Source organism: Jaculus jaculus, chromosome 18, assembly GCF_020740685.1.
Source record: "Jaculus jaculus isolate mJacJac1 chromosome 18, mJacJac1.mat.Y.cur, whole genome shotgun sequence".
Classification (NCBI taxonomy): Eukaryota; Metazoa; Chordata; class Mammalia; order Rodentia; family Dipodidae; genus Jaculus; species Jaculus jaculus.
In genome coordinates, this window is record NC_059119.1 from 510298 (window position 1) to 528740 (window position 18443).

General features: G+C 34.7%; 1 protein-coding gene across 5 annotated transcripts in view; it reads right to left on the reverse strand.

Annotated features, from left to right (window-relative positions):
- Positions 1 to 18443, reverse strand: part of Pcdh15 (protocadherin related 15) — a 1075820-nt gene that overhangs the window by 470589 nt on the left and 586788 nt on the right. For all 5 annotated transcript variants that reach the window (XM_045137141.1, XM_045137139.1, XM_045137140.1 and 2 more), the window contains exon 5: positions 5781 to 5899. In XM_045137141.1, the coding sequence (XP_044993076.1) occupies positions 5781 to 5871 (91 nt within the window). In that variant the 5' untranslated portion in view covers positions 5872 to 5899. The remainder of the gene's footprint in view (positions 1 to 5780; positions 5900 to 18443) is intronic.

Here is an 18443-nt window from a genome sequence, read left to right on the forward strand (position 1 = left end):
GATGCACAAGGGGAAACATGCATCTGGAATTTGTTTGCAGTGGCTGGAAGGCCTGGCGTACCCATTCTCTCTCTCTCTTTCTCTCTTCCTCTTTCTCTGTCAAATAAATAAATAAACAAAAATAAAATATTTTTAAAATGAAAATTAAAGCTTTGGGCTGGAGCTATGGCTTAGCAGTTAATGCATTTGTCTGCAAAGCCTAAGGACCCAGGTTTGATTCTCCAGGTCCCACATAAGCCAGATGCACATGGTGGTACATGCTCTGGAGTTTGTTTGCAGGGGCTAGAGGACCTGGTATGCCATTCTCTCTTTCTCTCTCTGCCCTTCCCTCTCTTTAATAAATTAATAAATAAAAACAAATTTTTAAAAAATTAAAAACCTGGGGCTGGAGAGATGGCTTTGCAGTTAAGGCACTTGCATATAAAGCCAAAGGACCCAGGTTCAATTCCCCAGTACCCACGTAAGCCAGATTCCTATTGTGACACATGCATCTGGAGTTTGTTTGCAGTGGCTAGAGGCCTTGGTGTGCCCTTTCTCTCCCTTTTCCATCTAATAAATAAATAAATAAAATGAAATGTTTTTAAAATTAAAGCTTTGAAAGCCAAGACTATAATTCTTTCTTAATTTATAGGTAATTTAAATAATTTTCATGATAAAATAACTATATATGAATTTGTGATAAGATTTTATTTGCACTAAATGACTTATAATAAGCAATGGGAAAGTGCTCTGGCACTTCAAATGCCTATGTTGTGAAGATGCTGCTGCCCTCCCTTAACATTTCCATGGACTTCCTTGATTTATCCCACATCTACCCATAGAAATCTCCACAAGAGGTCTCTGCAGCAAACTAAGCATTGAGTCAAGGAATCAGCTTTCCCATCCTGAGCTCTGCCAATGACTGCATTGGGATTTTTCTCCTCAGTGAAGGTGAAGGGAATATTTCTTGAAGAGTTGTGATGATCAAATAGGATACTGTGAATTATTTTCTTAGCCTAGTACATAACAGATGAATATTCAATTCATGGTTATTCTGTGGTGATTATAACTATTTTCAATCTTTTGGGCTTAGATTTATTTTGCTTTGTTTTTATTCTAGATTCCTTCTACATCTATTCATTTCACACGGTATGTTTGGTTAATGTACATTATACTTATTTGAACCAAAGATAAAAGCATAATAAAAGTTGGCTAATCCCTAAACAAATAAATATTATGTAACTAAATACATAATATGGTATCAAAAACAAAACAAAATAGGTGATTTCTATCAGCAGTCATATAGTAGAATAAATTGTGAGAAAATTCTTCTGCTCCAGGTTTAATTTTCCATACAGAGTGTTCAATAGATGTCTAAATCTGTTTCTTAAAAGAAAATATAAGAAAAAGGACTAGACGAGGAATAGAACATGATAAAGACAAACTGGCTTGTAAGCATGAAGTACTGCAATAAAGCCAAAAAGTGAAGTCGGAATTATGCAAATTATGTTGTTGATGAAAAGAAAATGGTATTAATGTAATTCACATACATGTATCTACTCTCAATACTTTACAGTTAGTCTGGTGCTTGGGTACAGAGGTGACTAAGATAGCATATATACACGCATAAAGACAGACACAGATAGAGAGAGACATACAGAGAGAACGAAAACATATGATGAAGAAACTTTAAAACCAGGCCACTGAAGCTATATGAGGCATTTCATATTTTTAAATAAACACATAAAATCTTACCCATTTCATGAAAATATAAAAATTTCTTCTTTTATCTTGAAGTATGTAGAATTTTCTGTCCAATTTTATTATTTATACAGTAATAAGTACACAGAGAATTTTTTTAAGGAGAATCTTTTTATTTTTATTTTTATTTATTTATTTGAGAGCAACAGACAGAGAGAGAAAGAGGCAGATAGACAGATAGAGAGAGAGAGAGAGAGAATGGGCGCTCCAGGGCCTCCAGCCACTGCAAACGAACTCCAGATGCGTGAACCCTCTTGTGCATCTGGCTAACGTGGGTCCTGGGGAACGGAGCCTCCAACCGCGGTTCTTAGGCTTCATAGGCAAGCGCTTAACCACTAAGCCATCTCTCCAGCCCAACAGAGAGAAAATTTTAATTGATGAGAAAATGTCCTTATGAGAAATGGTCATGAAGAGTTGGCCTCAGTGATACTGAGATACAAGGACTGGTTAGATAGATTGGCAAATAAAAATATACTGTTTAAAGTATCTAGACTGTACTCAGAATCTGTTTACAAGTATAACTGTAGGCTTAAAATTACAAAATTCACTCATATTTTAATTTAATAAATGAATGTATTTTCACATGCAAAGTTTGTTTTAAATTTCTTTTTGTTGGAGCTAGAGAGATGGCTTAGCGGTTAAGCACTTGCCTGTGCAGCCTAAGGACCCTGGTTCGAGGCTGAATTCCCCAGGACCCACTTTAGCCAGATGCACAAGGGAGCGTACACGTCTGGAGTTCGTTTGCAGTGGCTGGAGGCCCTGGCGGGCACATTCTCTCCCTCTCTCTCTTTCTCTCTCTCTCTCTCTCTCTCTCTCTCTCTCTCTCTCTGTTGCTCTCAAATAAATAAAAATAATAAACAAAAAAATTTTAAATATTCTTTTTGTTTATTTTTACTTATTTATTTAAGATCGCCAGAGAGAGAAAGAGGCACAGAGAGAAAGAAAAAGAGAGAATGGGTGCGCCAGTGCCTCCAGCCACTGCAAACGAACTCCAGACACGTGTGCCCCCTTTTGCATCTGGCTAACATGGGTCCTGGCGAATCGAACCTCTAACTGGGGTCTTCAGGCTCTGCAGGCAAGCGCTTAACCGCTAAGCCATCTCTCCAGCCCACATGCAAAATGTATTTTTAAATTTAATTTAATTTAATTTTTTTGGTTTTTCGAGGTAGGGTCTCACTCTAGCCCAGGCTGACCTGGAATTCACTATGGAATCTCAGGGTGGCCTCGAACTCACAGCGATCCTCCTACCTCTGCCTCCCAGTGCTGGGATTAAAGGCATGCGCCACCGCCCGGCTCCCACATGCAAAGTTTTTAATGGCTGAGTCAACAAAAACAGTGGATAGGTAAGGCAAAAATAACTCAAAATATGCATGTGGCTGGAATAAGCTTTTAGTTTTCCAGTGTTGGCTCCTGAGTTAAAGGAACTATAAAGCAAATAGGAAGCAGGATAGAGAGCTGCATGAGGAACATGGGAAGCTGAACTTCTGCTGCTCTGGCCTCTACCTCCTAGGTCCTGACTTTATACCACCACTCTGAGATTTTGTGGGGCTGAAGGTCAAGTCCAGGTCTTCATGCTTGCTAATCAAGCACGGACCTGCAACTCCAGCACTGTGTTGGATTTGTTTTTACATAAGGTCTTTTTTCAAAATATTATATTTGTTTATTTATTTATTTATGAGCAGACAGTGAAAGGCAGAAAATGATACAGAGAGAGTTAGATGAAATAGAGAGAGAGAGAGAGAGGGAGGGGGAGAGAAAGAATATGTATATGGACATGGCAGAGCCTCTTGTCACTGCAAACAAATTGCAGATGCTTGTGTCACTTTGTGCGTCTGGTTTTACATGGGTACTGGGGAATCAAATCCAGTTTGGCAGACTTTTGAAAACAAGAGCCTTCAACTACTGAGCCATTTCTCCAGCATTCTCTTAGTTTTTTTTTATAACTTGTTTTGTAGGCTTCCAATACTATAGTGACCTGGTGTGTTGCTGAAATGCATTCTAAAAGATCTAAGATGTCAGTCCAAATTTACAGAATCAAGTACTTTAGTATGATAGAGAAATATGAATTCTAATTAGCACAGGCATATTATTTGATTTTAGAAAATATTTTCCTTTCAGAAAATTTAATAGATACAAAATATTATATTTTGATTATATTTACTCCTCACTTTGTTCCTACCACTCCTACTGAATCTCAATATTTCCAACTAGTCTCCTTTCTACTTTCCTTTCTTTTATTTTTCTTGCAATCCACTGAGTTTAATTTGAGTTACTTACATAAGAATGGTTGGGGGCTATTTACTAAATCCTGGATGACATACCATTGACTACCACTGAAGAGAACAAAGCTCCTTTCCCATCAGCTACTAACTGCTAATAGTTGCTAAGTAGGGTGTGGGAACCCCGTGAGATTCATCTTCATCCATAATGGGATGTTGAGGGGACCAATTTTTATGCAAATTAAGTGTGGAGAATTATATCACTGAATACCGCCCTAAAGCGCCCTTGTGTAGGTAAAGGCACTAAGCTCCACTTTTACTTATGGGGAAATTTCAGGAATTGTAGCTCAGGAGCTCTGCTTTCATAGCTAGTTTAGGTGATATTAATATGAGTCCAGGTGCATGAAGATGCATCTTATTGTCTTACACTCTGCAATTTTATGTCATATTTTTATAGGATACACTTTTTTTTTTTTTTTACAAATAAAACTGAAAACTTGAAAGCATGTGTTTTCTATGTTGGTGAGTTTCTCTTCACTTTGACAAAACCCATGACAGAAACAGCATAAAGGAGGAGACACTATGTCAGTGGTCTCAGTCCATGGACAGCTCTCAGACTATTGGCAAGTCAAAAACATAATGGAGAATGGGTTTGATGGAGGAACACCTCCACAAGAAGCAATACAAGTCAGGAAGATGCCAGGGATAAGGACACTATTCAGCATGTCTCCAGTGACCCATCTCTTCCAACTACCCTATCTCCTAGTAAACCATTTAGTATGAAGAGATCATTAAATTAGCCCACAAGAACAATTATTTACCAAACTACTTAGGACAAAGAATATCTTCATATACAAATAACTTGAGCATGTTTGTATAATGTCAAACTTACTCATCTGTCTTCATGAACATCTGTTTAGCTAAGAAAAATACAAAGGAAATTCTATTCCTTGCTACTACTGTAACTGACTAAAACTAGGACAAAAATGAGGTGGTCATTACTTCTCTATGTTCTCTCAGTGCTAAATAGATTTTGAGTGAAAATAATGAAAAACTAAAACAAAGATCAATTTCATAGAAAATTTGGAGAAAATATGATTTTTCCTATTATTCTCCTTCCACTAAACTATATAAACTGTGTGTGTGTGTGTGTGTGTGTGTGTCATAAATTTAGCTATAACTTCCATGATTTTTCTACCTCTAATCATGTGATATCAAATATGGGCCCCTTCAGTATAAGTACATTGCATCATTGCAGACATAATTTATAGAATCTCCCTAAGGAATCTGAGGGTAAACCTATGGTTCTAGAATATCTAACTTACTATTAAATAATGATTTAAGAAGGTAATTATCAAGTTGTTTATATTTTTTCCCTTTCAAGATAAAATGATGCAGTTGATAAAGCAATGCCCAATACTGGTATTATCACTATGATCACATGGTTTTACTTTTGACCCCAGTAGGACTTTTAACTCATGGAAAGTTATGCTGTCTAAAGTATTGCTAGATTTTTTTTGAGATCATTATTTGTGATTATTCAAATAATATTAAATACAATGTAATATTTTTCATAGAAATAAAGCATTTTCTTAGTAAAATAAGTATTAAGTAGAGAAAAGTCTTACATTGGATTTTCTGCCCTCTGCTTTATTAAGAAAGAAAGTCCATCTATAACCATTTTTGTAAGTTTACATAAATTAATATACAGAGATACTAACTATAAAAGCAAGTACAGGTTCACATTATTCACTTCTGTGATATGTTTCACTTTTAATAATAGGATTTCAGGCAACTGTAAAGGACTAAAGTCTCCCTTACCATCATCATATTGGCCCAAACAGATTGTTAAGAGACTTGCAAGGAGGATTCCTGATGGTAAACATTTCCAGAGATAAAACTGTTGTAACATCTTCTGTCAAATTTCACTCAAGGGTGAGCTGAAATCACAAAAAGCAGAAAAAAGCATTTGACATGTTAATTAACCCTTATGGGTAAATAAAAGCAACTGAGCACTGAGGAGTCATAATGACTTCATAGTTAATCACCTGTGTCTGCCATCCATTAGCGGATCATGGTGTTGGTTAATACATTGGCATGCTTATGGACATGAATTTGCAGACAAGTATACCTAAGGAAATACATTTTCTCTTATTTGATTCACAAGTATGCTGAGAAGGTAACATAGTGATAATATTAGAAGCATATACACTTTAAAATTGAAACCTGAGCAGCTGAATGAATTTCTAATAAACCTAAGTTAGAAAACTTGGGTTGATAGTGGAATGATGCTGCAATAACATATCAATTACTCTACCACAAAGTGAAGATGATCAATTGTTAGCATCTTATATGAGAATTTCAATGAAAATTTATGCAATTAAATAGAAAAACATACCCCCAAATGCTAATTCCTTTCTTGGAGGGATGCTGGGGGTGGGAGGCTGTGATGAACTTTCTGGAAGGGGACAGACTCCTTTAAAGGGTCCATTTGGTGCTAACTCTCCCTTGATTGCTATTATGTGGAATGGCCTTGCCAGGTCTGCAGATGTTGAGAGGAAGGAAGACTTCCAGGTTCTCATGTGATGACAGAGAGTATGGATGACAGCCATATCCTCTTTACAAGAGTAAATGTTACTGGACTGTCATATGGGAGTCTGATGCCCTGTGATGATCACCAATGCACAAAATTCTGTGCACTAGATGAGGTGTATATAAGAATCATCAGAGGATACATGCTTTATCCTTTGTATTATCATCATTATTTTAATTAAATGTGATTTACATTATTTTAGAGTTGTATAAAATTCATATAATTTATTTTCAAATGGTATTAAAAAGTTCCAAATCTTTTGACATATAATGTACAGGTCTTGAATTTCTAAGATATAGCAGAAGATTTCATATTTGTTTATATTTGCATGTGTATATGTATGTATGTTGTGTTTGTATGAGTGTGTGTACATGTGTGGGTTCACATGTGTGCGCTTGTGAACATAGAGAATAAAGACAAATTCTTCCAAAAATGATGTGTGCTTTCTCTAAAGCATAGGAAGCCATCTCATTACTTCTCTGATCATGTCATTCTATTGTAAAAAAGACAAGAGAAAGGCTTTAGACAAGAAACTTCTGCACTAGCTTTACTATCATTAGAATTGCATGAAAATATCCTATAGCTTATACAACTCAGTATCCTACTAGATGGTTTATATGTTAATCAAGAATATTGACTTATAGGTTTCATTTGTTTGTTGTAAACTTGCTTTCTTTCTTGTCTTTCTTTTTTTCATGTAATGATAATGCATGCATCATAGAATGAGGTAGAAAGAATGCCTTGTTCAACTTGTTTTTGGAAATAATTTAACAGCAAATGGTATTAGCTCATTTTTAAATGTTTGACTAAATCTTAACAGTGCAGTCATCTGCTCCTGTTTTTTTAATTGTTTTTTATGGGCAAATTTTTATTAGTGATTCAATCTCAGTGCTCTATTTTATATTGACATACAAAATTTATATTTTATCTTGTATATATGAGTCTTTGGAATTTATATATGTATATAAATATATTTTTTCTTCAATTATTAATAATTATTAATAATTATCTACATTAATAAAAATTGTTATGGTCATATAAGTATATATATTTACAGGAATATGAATTTTAAAACAATAAATTATTTCTGCCACATTTGCTTAATAATTAGGGGTGAATATTGAATAAACTCTAAATAAGAATGTTTCCTACGAAAGTTTCATATACCATTATGGGACAGAGTTCAGGGTATTTTAAATTCCCACAGAAAATAGAAAAGTGTTTGCACTGAAGAACGCATTTCTTATACAAGGATATTTGAAATTGACATGCTTGGATCAAATGTGCTTTATTAAAAAAGATAAGTAATCAATAACAATGGAGAACCACTACTGAATCCTAACAAATTACACTTTGTTCTGTGTATAATATATAATATTCAGCCATTTTGTAATTATTTATTTATTTGCAAACAGAGAGAGATAAAAATGGAAGAGAGCCAAACAGTGACAATGGCTATGTCAGGGTTTTCAGCCACTGGAAATGAACTCCAGATGCCTGTGCCCTTTTATGATCTGGTTTTATGAGGGTACTGGGGAAATGAACTCAGTTTTGCATGTAAGCACCTTAACTACTGAGCCATCTCTCTACAGCCCTGAATCATTTTTATAAATGTAAAATTTTCTACATAGTTCACAAATATCCATAAACCCTTTAACCTAAAATGATTCTCATTTCAATGTTTTGATTGAAAAATAATTTTAAAATTAGTGAACAAAAGAAAAAAATTAATATTTTTGTTAAAATGGCTACAATAATGGAAAGTGAAGAAAACAGTTCTCTTTAAAAATGTAAAATATAAATAAAGCTTATAACAAAATACATAGGAAAATTTACATTAAAGTATTTCCCTCATTTATTTAGCATGCATCACTTGTTAAAGGTAATACATTTCCTCTTAGAATTATTGCTGAAGTTCAAAGGTTCAAGTTAGGTATGCTTCCCAAATTTAAAATCTATGGAAAGTCCACTATTTTACACTATTCTGCAAGGTAGTTCTCTTTACAAAAAAAAAAAAAAAAAAAAAACACAAAAAAATCTTTAAGCAGTATTACATTTCAAGCAAACTAATGGCTTGAAAAACTTCCAATCTAATTCCCAGTTTCAGAGACAGAAGGATAAATCAGAGTTGGAATCACTTGTGGATGAAAGGAATAATAATTTTTAAGATTAAAACCTTATTACTCTAATTCTCTAGGGCAACAATGAAACCAGATATCATGATTGGTTTTGGAGTTGCAGTTTTAATAAGGCTAAGTATAAAGTCAATGAGAAAAATGAAGAAGAAAGAAATTTTACTCCTCTGCCTTACCTACAAGACCATCATACATTTCATTTACTAAAGTAAATTCCATCTATAGCATGTAAGTGTAAAAAAATGTTTAATTCAGTCAGTCTTCATCACTGAAAATTTTATTTGTGCCACAAGTATTAATGTATATTTTGATATTATAATGAGATGAATATATTTAAAAATGATATTAAATTTCTAGCTTAATCTGATACTGACAGAATTTGTCTTCAATTTGACTATGCTTTTTAGGGTTGAGTGTGATTCTACTCAATAGTTAAAACTTTCTATAAGCTAGGCGTGATGGTGCAAGCCTTTAATCCCAGCACTCGGGAGGCAGAGGTAGGAGAATCACCGTGAGTTTGAGGCCACCCTGAGAATGCAGAGTGAATTCATGGTCAGCCTGAGCTAGAGTGAGACCCTACCTTGAAAAAACAACAACAACAGCAACAACAACAAAACTTTCTGTAGTTAAAGCTTTCTGTAGTTAAAGCTTATCTTTCCTATAAGCAAGGCAAACATTGTCAACTCAAATTCTAGCTTGAGTCCTACATAGTTAAACTTTTAATTTTATTTTATTGCTCATATTGTCATAGAAAAGAAAAGAAAATGAAAATGATTGCACTCATGACATTTGTTTCCTGTAGGTATTTGCTAATTTCCAGTGAATTAGACTACAAGGCAGTTTTCCTGAGTGTCAGAGGGTTTCTAATACTGCACTCAATGTTATCATGTATGTGACCATAAACGAAGGAGAGACACATATAGCAATATATATGAAGAAGATATAAATCTCTCTTTCTCTTTCTCTCTCTCTCTCTGTCACACACACACACACACACACACACACACACACGGAGAGAGAGAGAATACTGTTCTATAAAATACAGAACAATAAACTCAAAATATGTGGCTTGAGTTCTAGACATATCTACAAAACATTTATGCCATCCATACTAATTCCAAAGCATATAGTATTAAATAAAATAATGTAAAACAGTAGAATGTCAAGTATTTTGCTAGTAAACTCTTAGGAAATTTCCCCTTGGGACTGGAGAGATGGTTTAGTAGTTAAGGCATTTGCTTACATAGCCAAAGACCTCAGTTTGAATTCCAAGAATCCATGTAACCCAGATGCACAAGGTGGCACATGTGTCTGGAGTTCATTTGCAGTGGTTGGAGGCCTTGGTGTGCCCAACCTCCCTCTCTCTCTCCCTCTCTCTTCCTTTTCCCTCTCTTGTTCTATCAGATAAATAAATAAATAAAATTAAAAATAGAAGAAATTTCCACTAGTAATTACTTATAAAGAAAACATTTTTATTTAATGATACAGAAAGTGACTTGGTGCAAAATAGGAAAATAAGTACCTAAACATAATGTATTCTGTTTCATAAGGAATTGTTAAAGTGGAAACACTGTTTATAGAGATTAGCCTCTAGAAATTATTTTTCTCAGAAATACATGGATGCAGATTCATTTTAATCTCAAATTAAGACTAAAATTGTTTCATGCATTATCATTCACAAGCCAAGGTACAGACACAGCAAAAGTTATTCCAATTGTCATATTAAGCTTCTTAAGTGTGGTTCATGGCTATAATTTTCTTGTAATCTCATTCTGAGTGAAGCTTTCTTAAGCAACAGTAACTGCAGTAGAGTAAGAATTTGGCAATGGTGATTTGTTCATAGGAATAATGCATACAACAATAAGGGAATGAAAATATTCTGAAAAGAAATCTTTTGTGTAAACTTCTACAAAAAGTAAAATATAGTTATAATCTGAAATTCACCCTGGCTGGTTATTTTCAAAATATTATTATGATTTTGGTCCCTTTAAATGAAGGTAACAATCATTTTCCAAAAACTTCTGAGTTTTAGAACATTGAGAATAATTTTTTTAAACATAACGTTTTATTATTATTTTAAACATTTCTTTTTAAAATTTTTGTTTGTTTATTTTTTTTTATTTGAGAGCGACAGAGAGAGAGAGAGAGAGAGAGAAAGAGGTAGAGAGCGAGAGAGAATGGGCGCACCAGGGCCTTCCAGCCACTGCTAACGAACTCCAGACGTGTGCACCCCCTTGTGCATCTGGCTAACGTGGGTCCTGGGGAATCGAGCCTCGAACCGGGGTCCTTAGGCTTCACAGGCAAGTGCTTAACCACCAAGCCATCTCTCCAGCCCGAGAATAATTTTAATATTGGAATGTATGATCTTTTAATAATACACATTATTTAAATATACATATATTTATAGATTAAGAATAGTTTTCTAAGGTGTATCTGTGTGATTGAATATCTATTATGTTGACATACATATGACTTGACAAAATGTACCTGACCAAAACATGACTAACTGCATGAATTAGCTTCTTTACAGATTTTGCATGCTTAAGAAAGGATATAGGTTTGTGCTTCCAGGGCAAGAGTGATAATTTATCTACTTCTCTAGAAGTGAGGAAGTATATAAAGTGTTGTAGGGGGTGGTGAGAATAAAGAGTATCACTTGTGAAAATTGATATAAAAGTCAGTAACTCAGTGGAATGTCTTCAAGGAGACCCTGAGGCACAAGGCTGAGGAATTCTTCAGTTTTTAAGCCCAAACCTGGAGTGTTTACTTGTTTTGTTCCTTACAGAAGGTAATAAATACAATTGTCTGCTGTTTTAGGTATGTCTTCAAGGCCTTTGTAAAACTTGTGAATTCCTGAGGAAAAAAAATGGGAGGACTGGGGTAGGGAGAGGGGTGTTTCTATTTTATTTGGGGAAATCTACTTGACTAAACAGCATTGAAATGAAACATGAATGAGATGAGTGGCATTATTTAAAAAAACAACAACAAAGCAAGGATGCCAGATTGCTGCTTTCTAGATCTCTGAGATGGGAATGTACAGATCATGGTCGGTACACTGCATCAACACAGGTGAGTGATGAGGGTGGTCACAAGGAGGGTTACTCAAGCTGGGATAATACAGATGTTACTTAGGGATGCTGCTATGCCTGGAAAAAAGCAGGCTCAAATAGGCTTAGAAAAATAAAGTTTGAAATAGTCAATGAACTGGCAATTACAGGAGTCTATGGCTAGACAACAGTGAGTCTACAAGTTAGGAAGAGATGTCAAAGTTGTCACCTGTGATACTAACGTGGGGCTGATAGAGACTATAGAGCAGAAGGGTGGAATGCATAATATTTTGAGTTAAGGAAAACAAATTCTGTTTTAAAAATTGAAAGGAAGGAAAGGAAGTGACTGAAACCCAATGCAGGGTTTGTAGCAGGACGCTAATCTACCAAGTGATTCTGAGGTGTAGGAAGGGAGTGTGGTGTGAGTATTATAGACCTGGAAAAGCACATGCCACTGTAGACTCTGCTTTAAGTGGATCAGATGAAGCTATAAGCCTGACTGGAGAATTTTAGGCAAAGAGAGATTTAAAGTAACTGACGTTTTAAGGTACAAGTGAACAATGCCACATAGATATAAAAGGGATAATATAGGAGGAGGGCATATGTGTGCATGTCTATATGTGGCCAAAAGATATATTGGTGCCAATGGGATTGACCTAGGGAACAGGGACTCAGCACAGTCAAAAACAGGAGAGAGAGAGAGAGAGAGAGAGAGAGAGAGAGAGAGAGAGAGTGAGAGGGAGAGAGATAGAGATAGATAGATAGATAGATAGATAGATAGATAGATAGATAGATAGATAGATAGATAGATAGATGGAGAGAACACTTATTTGAAGGGCAAGGGGCCCTTGCTTAGTTACTGAGTTCATGTAAGCTTTCACTTACTTAATTCAGTCAATGCAGATACAGACCATAGGAATGAGACTTCTGGAAGTCAGGGAAGAAGAAAGTGATGTTACAGGTTTCAGGAAAATTGAAGGTATGACATAATCATTTGGAACCTAACAGCCTGAATTACTTTTGGAACTATAATAAATTATTGCCTCAGGAGGAAAGTACTGATTTTGCTCTTCTGATTTTACTTATTGCTATCTTTAGTCCTAGGGATGTAATATTATCCATTATGTTACTTTCATATTTCACTTACAGTTAAATTTTTGCTTTAAAATTTGCCTTCTATAATGTAACAAATCTCAAAATCAGGTCATAAATAAATATTTTCCAGTATAGAAATTATTGAAAATATTGTGTTAAGAGAAAATAAGAAAATCATACTTTCTCAACTATAGTTTTATGAAGTTCCTTGATTTCCCATGCTAAACTATGTTCTCAGAAATCTGGCATAGCTATCCTCCCTGTTTATCAGTCGAGTCTCTGGAAATTCTCAAAGGTCTATTTCCCTCTAATAATTACTGAATCCTTCCTATGGACAAGATATTTCAAGGATGCATAACTCAATTTCATTAATAAGTTACACTTTGACAGAAAATGTCATGAATTTGGACTTTTAATTTCAATATGAGTGGCTTCACTTCTGTTAAAAATAAAACAGAAGGGGTTGGAGAGATACCTTAGCAGTTAAGGCACTTACCTGCAAGGCCAAACAACACAGGTTTTATTCCCCATGTCCCATGTAGGCCAGAAGCAAAAGGTGCATCTGGAGTTCATTTGCCGCAGCTGGAGGCCCTGTTCCACCCATTCTTTTTCTCTCTATCTGCCTCTTTCTCTCAAATAAGAAAAAATAAAGATGTAAAAATATATTCTTTTTTTTTTTTTTTTAGTTTTGTACTCTGTGAATACAGTCAAGTTGGTACCATTGTTAGCCTCCTCCCTGACTGACCCCCTCCACAGGGACCCTCCTTGCTGTGGGATATGGGTTGTGCATTGTGGGGTTAGCCATCAGTTATGAGTAGGAGGCAATTTCTCTGTCTATCATGATCCAACATGTGGCTCTGACATTCTTTCTGTGCCCTCTTCTGCAAATTTCCCTGAGCCATGCTGAGTTCATTTTAGGCCTACTTCAGTGATGAAGTCTTGGAAGCCTCTGTGTCTCTGGATATCTGGTTTGTAGAAGTTGGTTGTTTTCTGTGTCTATCTTCTTCACCATTGTTCTGGTACTAGGTTTACCAAGAAAACAGTACTCTTGCTTGTTTCTCCAATTATCCTTAGTTTCAGCTCAGTGCAGAAAAGCAGTCAGATAAGCTGTGGTATGATATACTATGTGCAATAAGACAGAGGCTATCAAATTCAATGGTATCTGGGGAAGATGCAAACAATATTCTTGTATGAAACTGATTTGTCAGGTTGAACTATCACAGATAAGATAGTATTAAAAAAGTTTTAAGTGATGAATGACAGTTTATGAAAATTACACTTTCTTGATGCATGTAAGAGGAAGACATAAAATACAGAGGTACAAAGAGAATACATGATCAAAAATAGGACATATTTCAATGGGATTTTAAGATGTTTGGGTTCAGAAAAGTTGGAAGAAAAGATTTAAGCCAAATTATAATAAGTGGAACAGAAAACAAAATTATTGGGAATTTCTCAAAAAATAAAATTCATTTACAAAACTTGCATGATCTAGCTCTGCATAAATGTCCATGGAAATAGACAGATGTTTGCCATGCATACCAAGCTTGGAAGCAGATATCTTGTGGCCTTCCAACAGCCACAGAGACAGGGAGCTCTGAGGAAGATTGTACACTGAAGATACAACAAACAACTTGGCAATATCCTCTCTAGAAACAGAACCAAATGCAGAAAGCTTGTTTGCTCTGGGGTTATAATGCATGGGATCTTTGGGAGAACACCTGTTTTTTGTGTGGGTTGCCAAACATTGGATAATTGGCTGTACTAAAACATAAAGCATAGATAGAAACTGTTGAAATAGCTCTGTTCATTCATGGAAATGTAAAGTGTGTATGTATGTGAGTGTGTGATTGTGTCTTGAGCTTGGGAGAACCACGTCATATGATAGTGCAATTTTGACCAATATCAATGATCTCAGTATTAAACCAGTCTTTAAATTTTGTATTTATGATATAAAAATCTGTAAACTATAATAATAATATTTGTACTACTAAGTAAAGTTCTTAGAGATTGTAAAAAATACTGTCCAAATCTTTTATATATTTATATTTTTAATATTTTATTTATTAATGAGAGAGAAAGAGATAGACAGAAAGAGAGAATGGGGATTCTAGGGCCTCTAGCCACTGCATACAAACCCTAGACACATGTGCTCCCTTGTGCATCTGGTTTACATGGGTCCTGGGGCATCAAACCCGGGTCCTTAGGCTTCACAGACAAACTGCTAAGCCATTTCCTCAGTCCCCTCACCAACTCTTAAAATCATCTATTATACATGATACTATGTTCCTTAATCTGTTTCCCCTAGACAAATAAGCATTTTTTTTAGAGACATAAAATGTTAGCCTTCAGTGAACTTGAGAATGGTTTTAGGGAGGTGAATTTTAGTGAGAAAAAGATCACTTTTATCTTAAAACTGCTGATCACAAGAAAGAGAAATCCTTCTAAGCAGGTTGGAGGGGTCTACACTTAGCACTTTCATATGCTCTCACAGGAGGTGATAAAAAGTTTGGTGGAAATAAAATTTAGAAAAAATCTGTAAAAGTGCATATCTGGTGAATATAGAATAAGCTGTTTGACTAACAATTATTACTTTTCCAAATCTAATATTTCAGGTATTAGAACTCTTAACTATATGTTTGTTAAAATCACTCCATATTGAGATTATGAATAGGACTCTTAAAAATCTTTTATTTCCTATTTTATGTTTTTACTTGTTGTGTGTGTTTAAGAGTCACTTTCACTTCATTATGTTCACTGTTAAATTTAAATGAGTAAAAATTCCCCACATATTCTCTATTGCATTATTGTATTGATGGGGTTGGTGTCCTCTCTTGTTGGCTGACAGTTTCAGAACATGAAATCCTGCTTCAATTCCTCACTCCAAACACCTCACCTAGAAACACATAATCTCCTAAATATCTCTTCAATATCACAGCCTTAGATTGAACAAATGTCAGCAATATGAAATGACAAAGTTTGAAATATTGATTGTGGATTTTTTTTGCTTCAGTTTTGAAAATATGCCTCTGAGGGGAAGAAAAACACTGAAGTGGCAAAAAAACAAGGTTATTAAATACCAACATTACTATCACCCCAAAGTTTGTGTATTCTAGACACTGAAGATACAAAACCATCATCCCTCAAAGAGCTTGGCTTTCTGAAGAAGAGACACATTTTTCCATGCTATGACCCTTACAAGGCATGTAGAGAAACACTTTGACCACTCTGAGGAACACGACCAATACCTCCTGTATATTTTGTACTTATGGAATTTAAATTGTTCATATTTTGCTTTTCTGCCATTGTAGACATTATGTATAACATTCTGAGGTTTAAGAAACAGAAAGTCCATGTATCATCACCTAACAAGGGAATATGGGCAATTCTTCAGTCATTTTACAGGAAAATGGGATATGTCTTAAACATAAAATTAAAGTAATTGAAATAACAATTTAGACCCAATAATTTAAAATATATGTTCATTAATTTTATTTGTTCCCAAGGTTCTTGCTCCTGTGAGTGAAATAACTATATAATTTGAAGGTGTGGTTTGTATACTTTTTAACAGTAAACTGAATTCATGAAACTGAAGGTATAGACTGCTTTTTTTGATCAGGTTCACTTACTTCTAATTCTGATCTGTACAGTCTCATAAAGAGATGATTATATTCATGACTTGTACCCATTCACACATATACATTCATTCTCTCAGATCTATAAGTACATAGATGATAGATAATTATAGATATACAGATACAGTCAGTACATTTTACAGCTTTAGCTTGTATATATTTGTTGTCAATAAAGTCTTAATTTTACTTAAATTTAAAAAGTCAAATACCCTTTGTCCTTAAAATGTAAAAATTGAAATTCCTTTTAAGACACTTATGTAGTATTTCTATGCGGTCAGAGGCTTTGCAGGTGAACTTTGAGTTATACATTCATCTTGTTCTCTATGATTTAGCCTCACTTTAAACAGCTCATGAATGGTGCATTGGCTGCAATAAAAGAACTTTTAGTTTAAATAAGATATGAAAATGAAAAAAGTTATCAAGAGATGTAAAATTCATGATTTCTCCTCTAAGCCATGTCTAAACTTCTGCACTGGGGAATTCTGAATATTTCTGATTGAAAAACTCAAAATAAGATGCTCATGAGACAGAGAAATTCAAATGTCAGAAATAGCAACAAAATTAACTGCCAAAAATTAAGATGCCACATGCTTATCATAAGCACAGGGAAAATGTTTGTGCTAGGGTACTAACGTTCTTTTAGTGTAATTCCTATATCTTTCTGTTTATAAACTAGAAATAATTATTATAATATTTCTGATAAGTTAATAATCATTATAATCATGATGATTAAAGGTCTTCTTGTATTTCTTTCCTTATACTCTGTTACATCTTACATTATATAATAAAAATGAACTTAATATATGGCATACCATTCACATTCTAGAATATTCCCATCGAATAACAACAGTATTCATTAGTTCATTGCCATGCGTTAATATAACTTATTACTGACAAATTCACATTCTAAATTGACAGAATTTTACGAGATATAAATATCTTAACATTTTGAGCAGGAACAAAAAAAGCCTTTTCTTTCTGGTCATAGAGGATTAAAGCAGTATGAGTAACTTGAGATATATATTGGGCTGCTGATTCTATGGATTACTTTCTGAAGGAAAATAGAATCTAAAGGTGATGCTTGGTGAGTAACTCAGATTTCAGTGAAATCTACATTTCCTATGATTCACTTTTCCAAAAAAGTACTTTCAGATGTAAAAGGTTTGAATTAAGTAAGGTTTTGGATGTAAGGCTGGATGGGGTTTAGGATGGGGAAGAGAGATTTCCATCAACTGTCAAAGTGAATGCTAAGATAATCTGCTGAAACAATTTGTTCACTCTAATGCTTGTCAGTCAGTGTGCATCATTTCACTGTGTGAGATGTCTGTGGTTATCAGAGATGGGATGAGACATCAGCAACACTGAAAACAGCAGAGAATAAGCATGTGCAGCAGCATAAACTTAGATTCAGCACAGGTTAGCATTTGAGCAAGGTTGTTGATCACAACTTGGCTCTCTGTTTCACAATTGTATCATCTAAAACCTTGGAAAAATTGAAGTCAAAGATTTAAGTTGTAATCACACACATAAATATTGTAGGTCATTATAAAATGCTCAATATAAATCATCTTTTGTGCTAATATTACTTTAATATGATTTGTGGTTACAACTCAAGAATGAACTAAATAGAATTATGTCTAATATTGTTAAATCAATAAGGGTTTTCTATTTGGAGGAAAATATGAATGCACCCCAATGTCAAATAATGGGCGGAGAGATGGCTTAGCCACTAAGGTACTTGGCTGTGCAACCTGGGGACCCAGGTTTGATTTCTCAGTGCCCACATAAGCCAGATGCACAGGGTGGTGCATGCATCTGGAGTTCATTTGAGTGACTAGATAGCCTGGAATACCCATTCTCTCCCTCTAACTGCCTCTTCCTCTTTCTCTCCCCACTTCTCTCAAATAAATAAATGAATAAAACATTCAATAAAATTGTTTTAAAAATATCAAATGAAAACACAATTTGTACCTCCGACA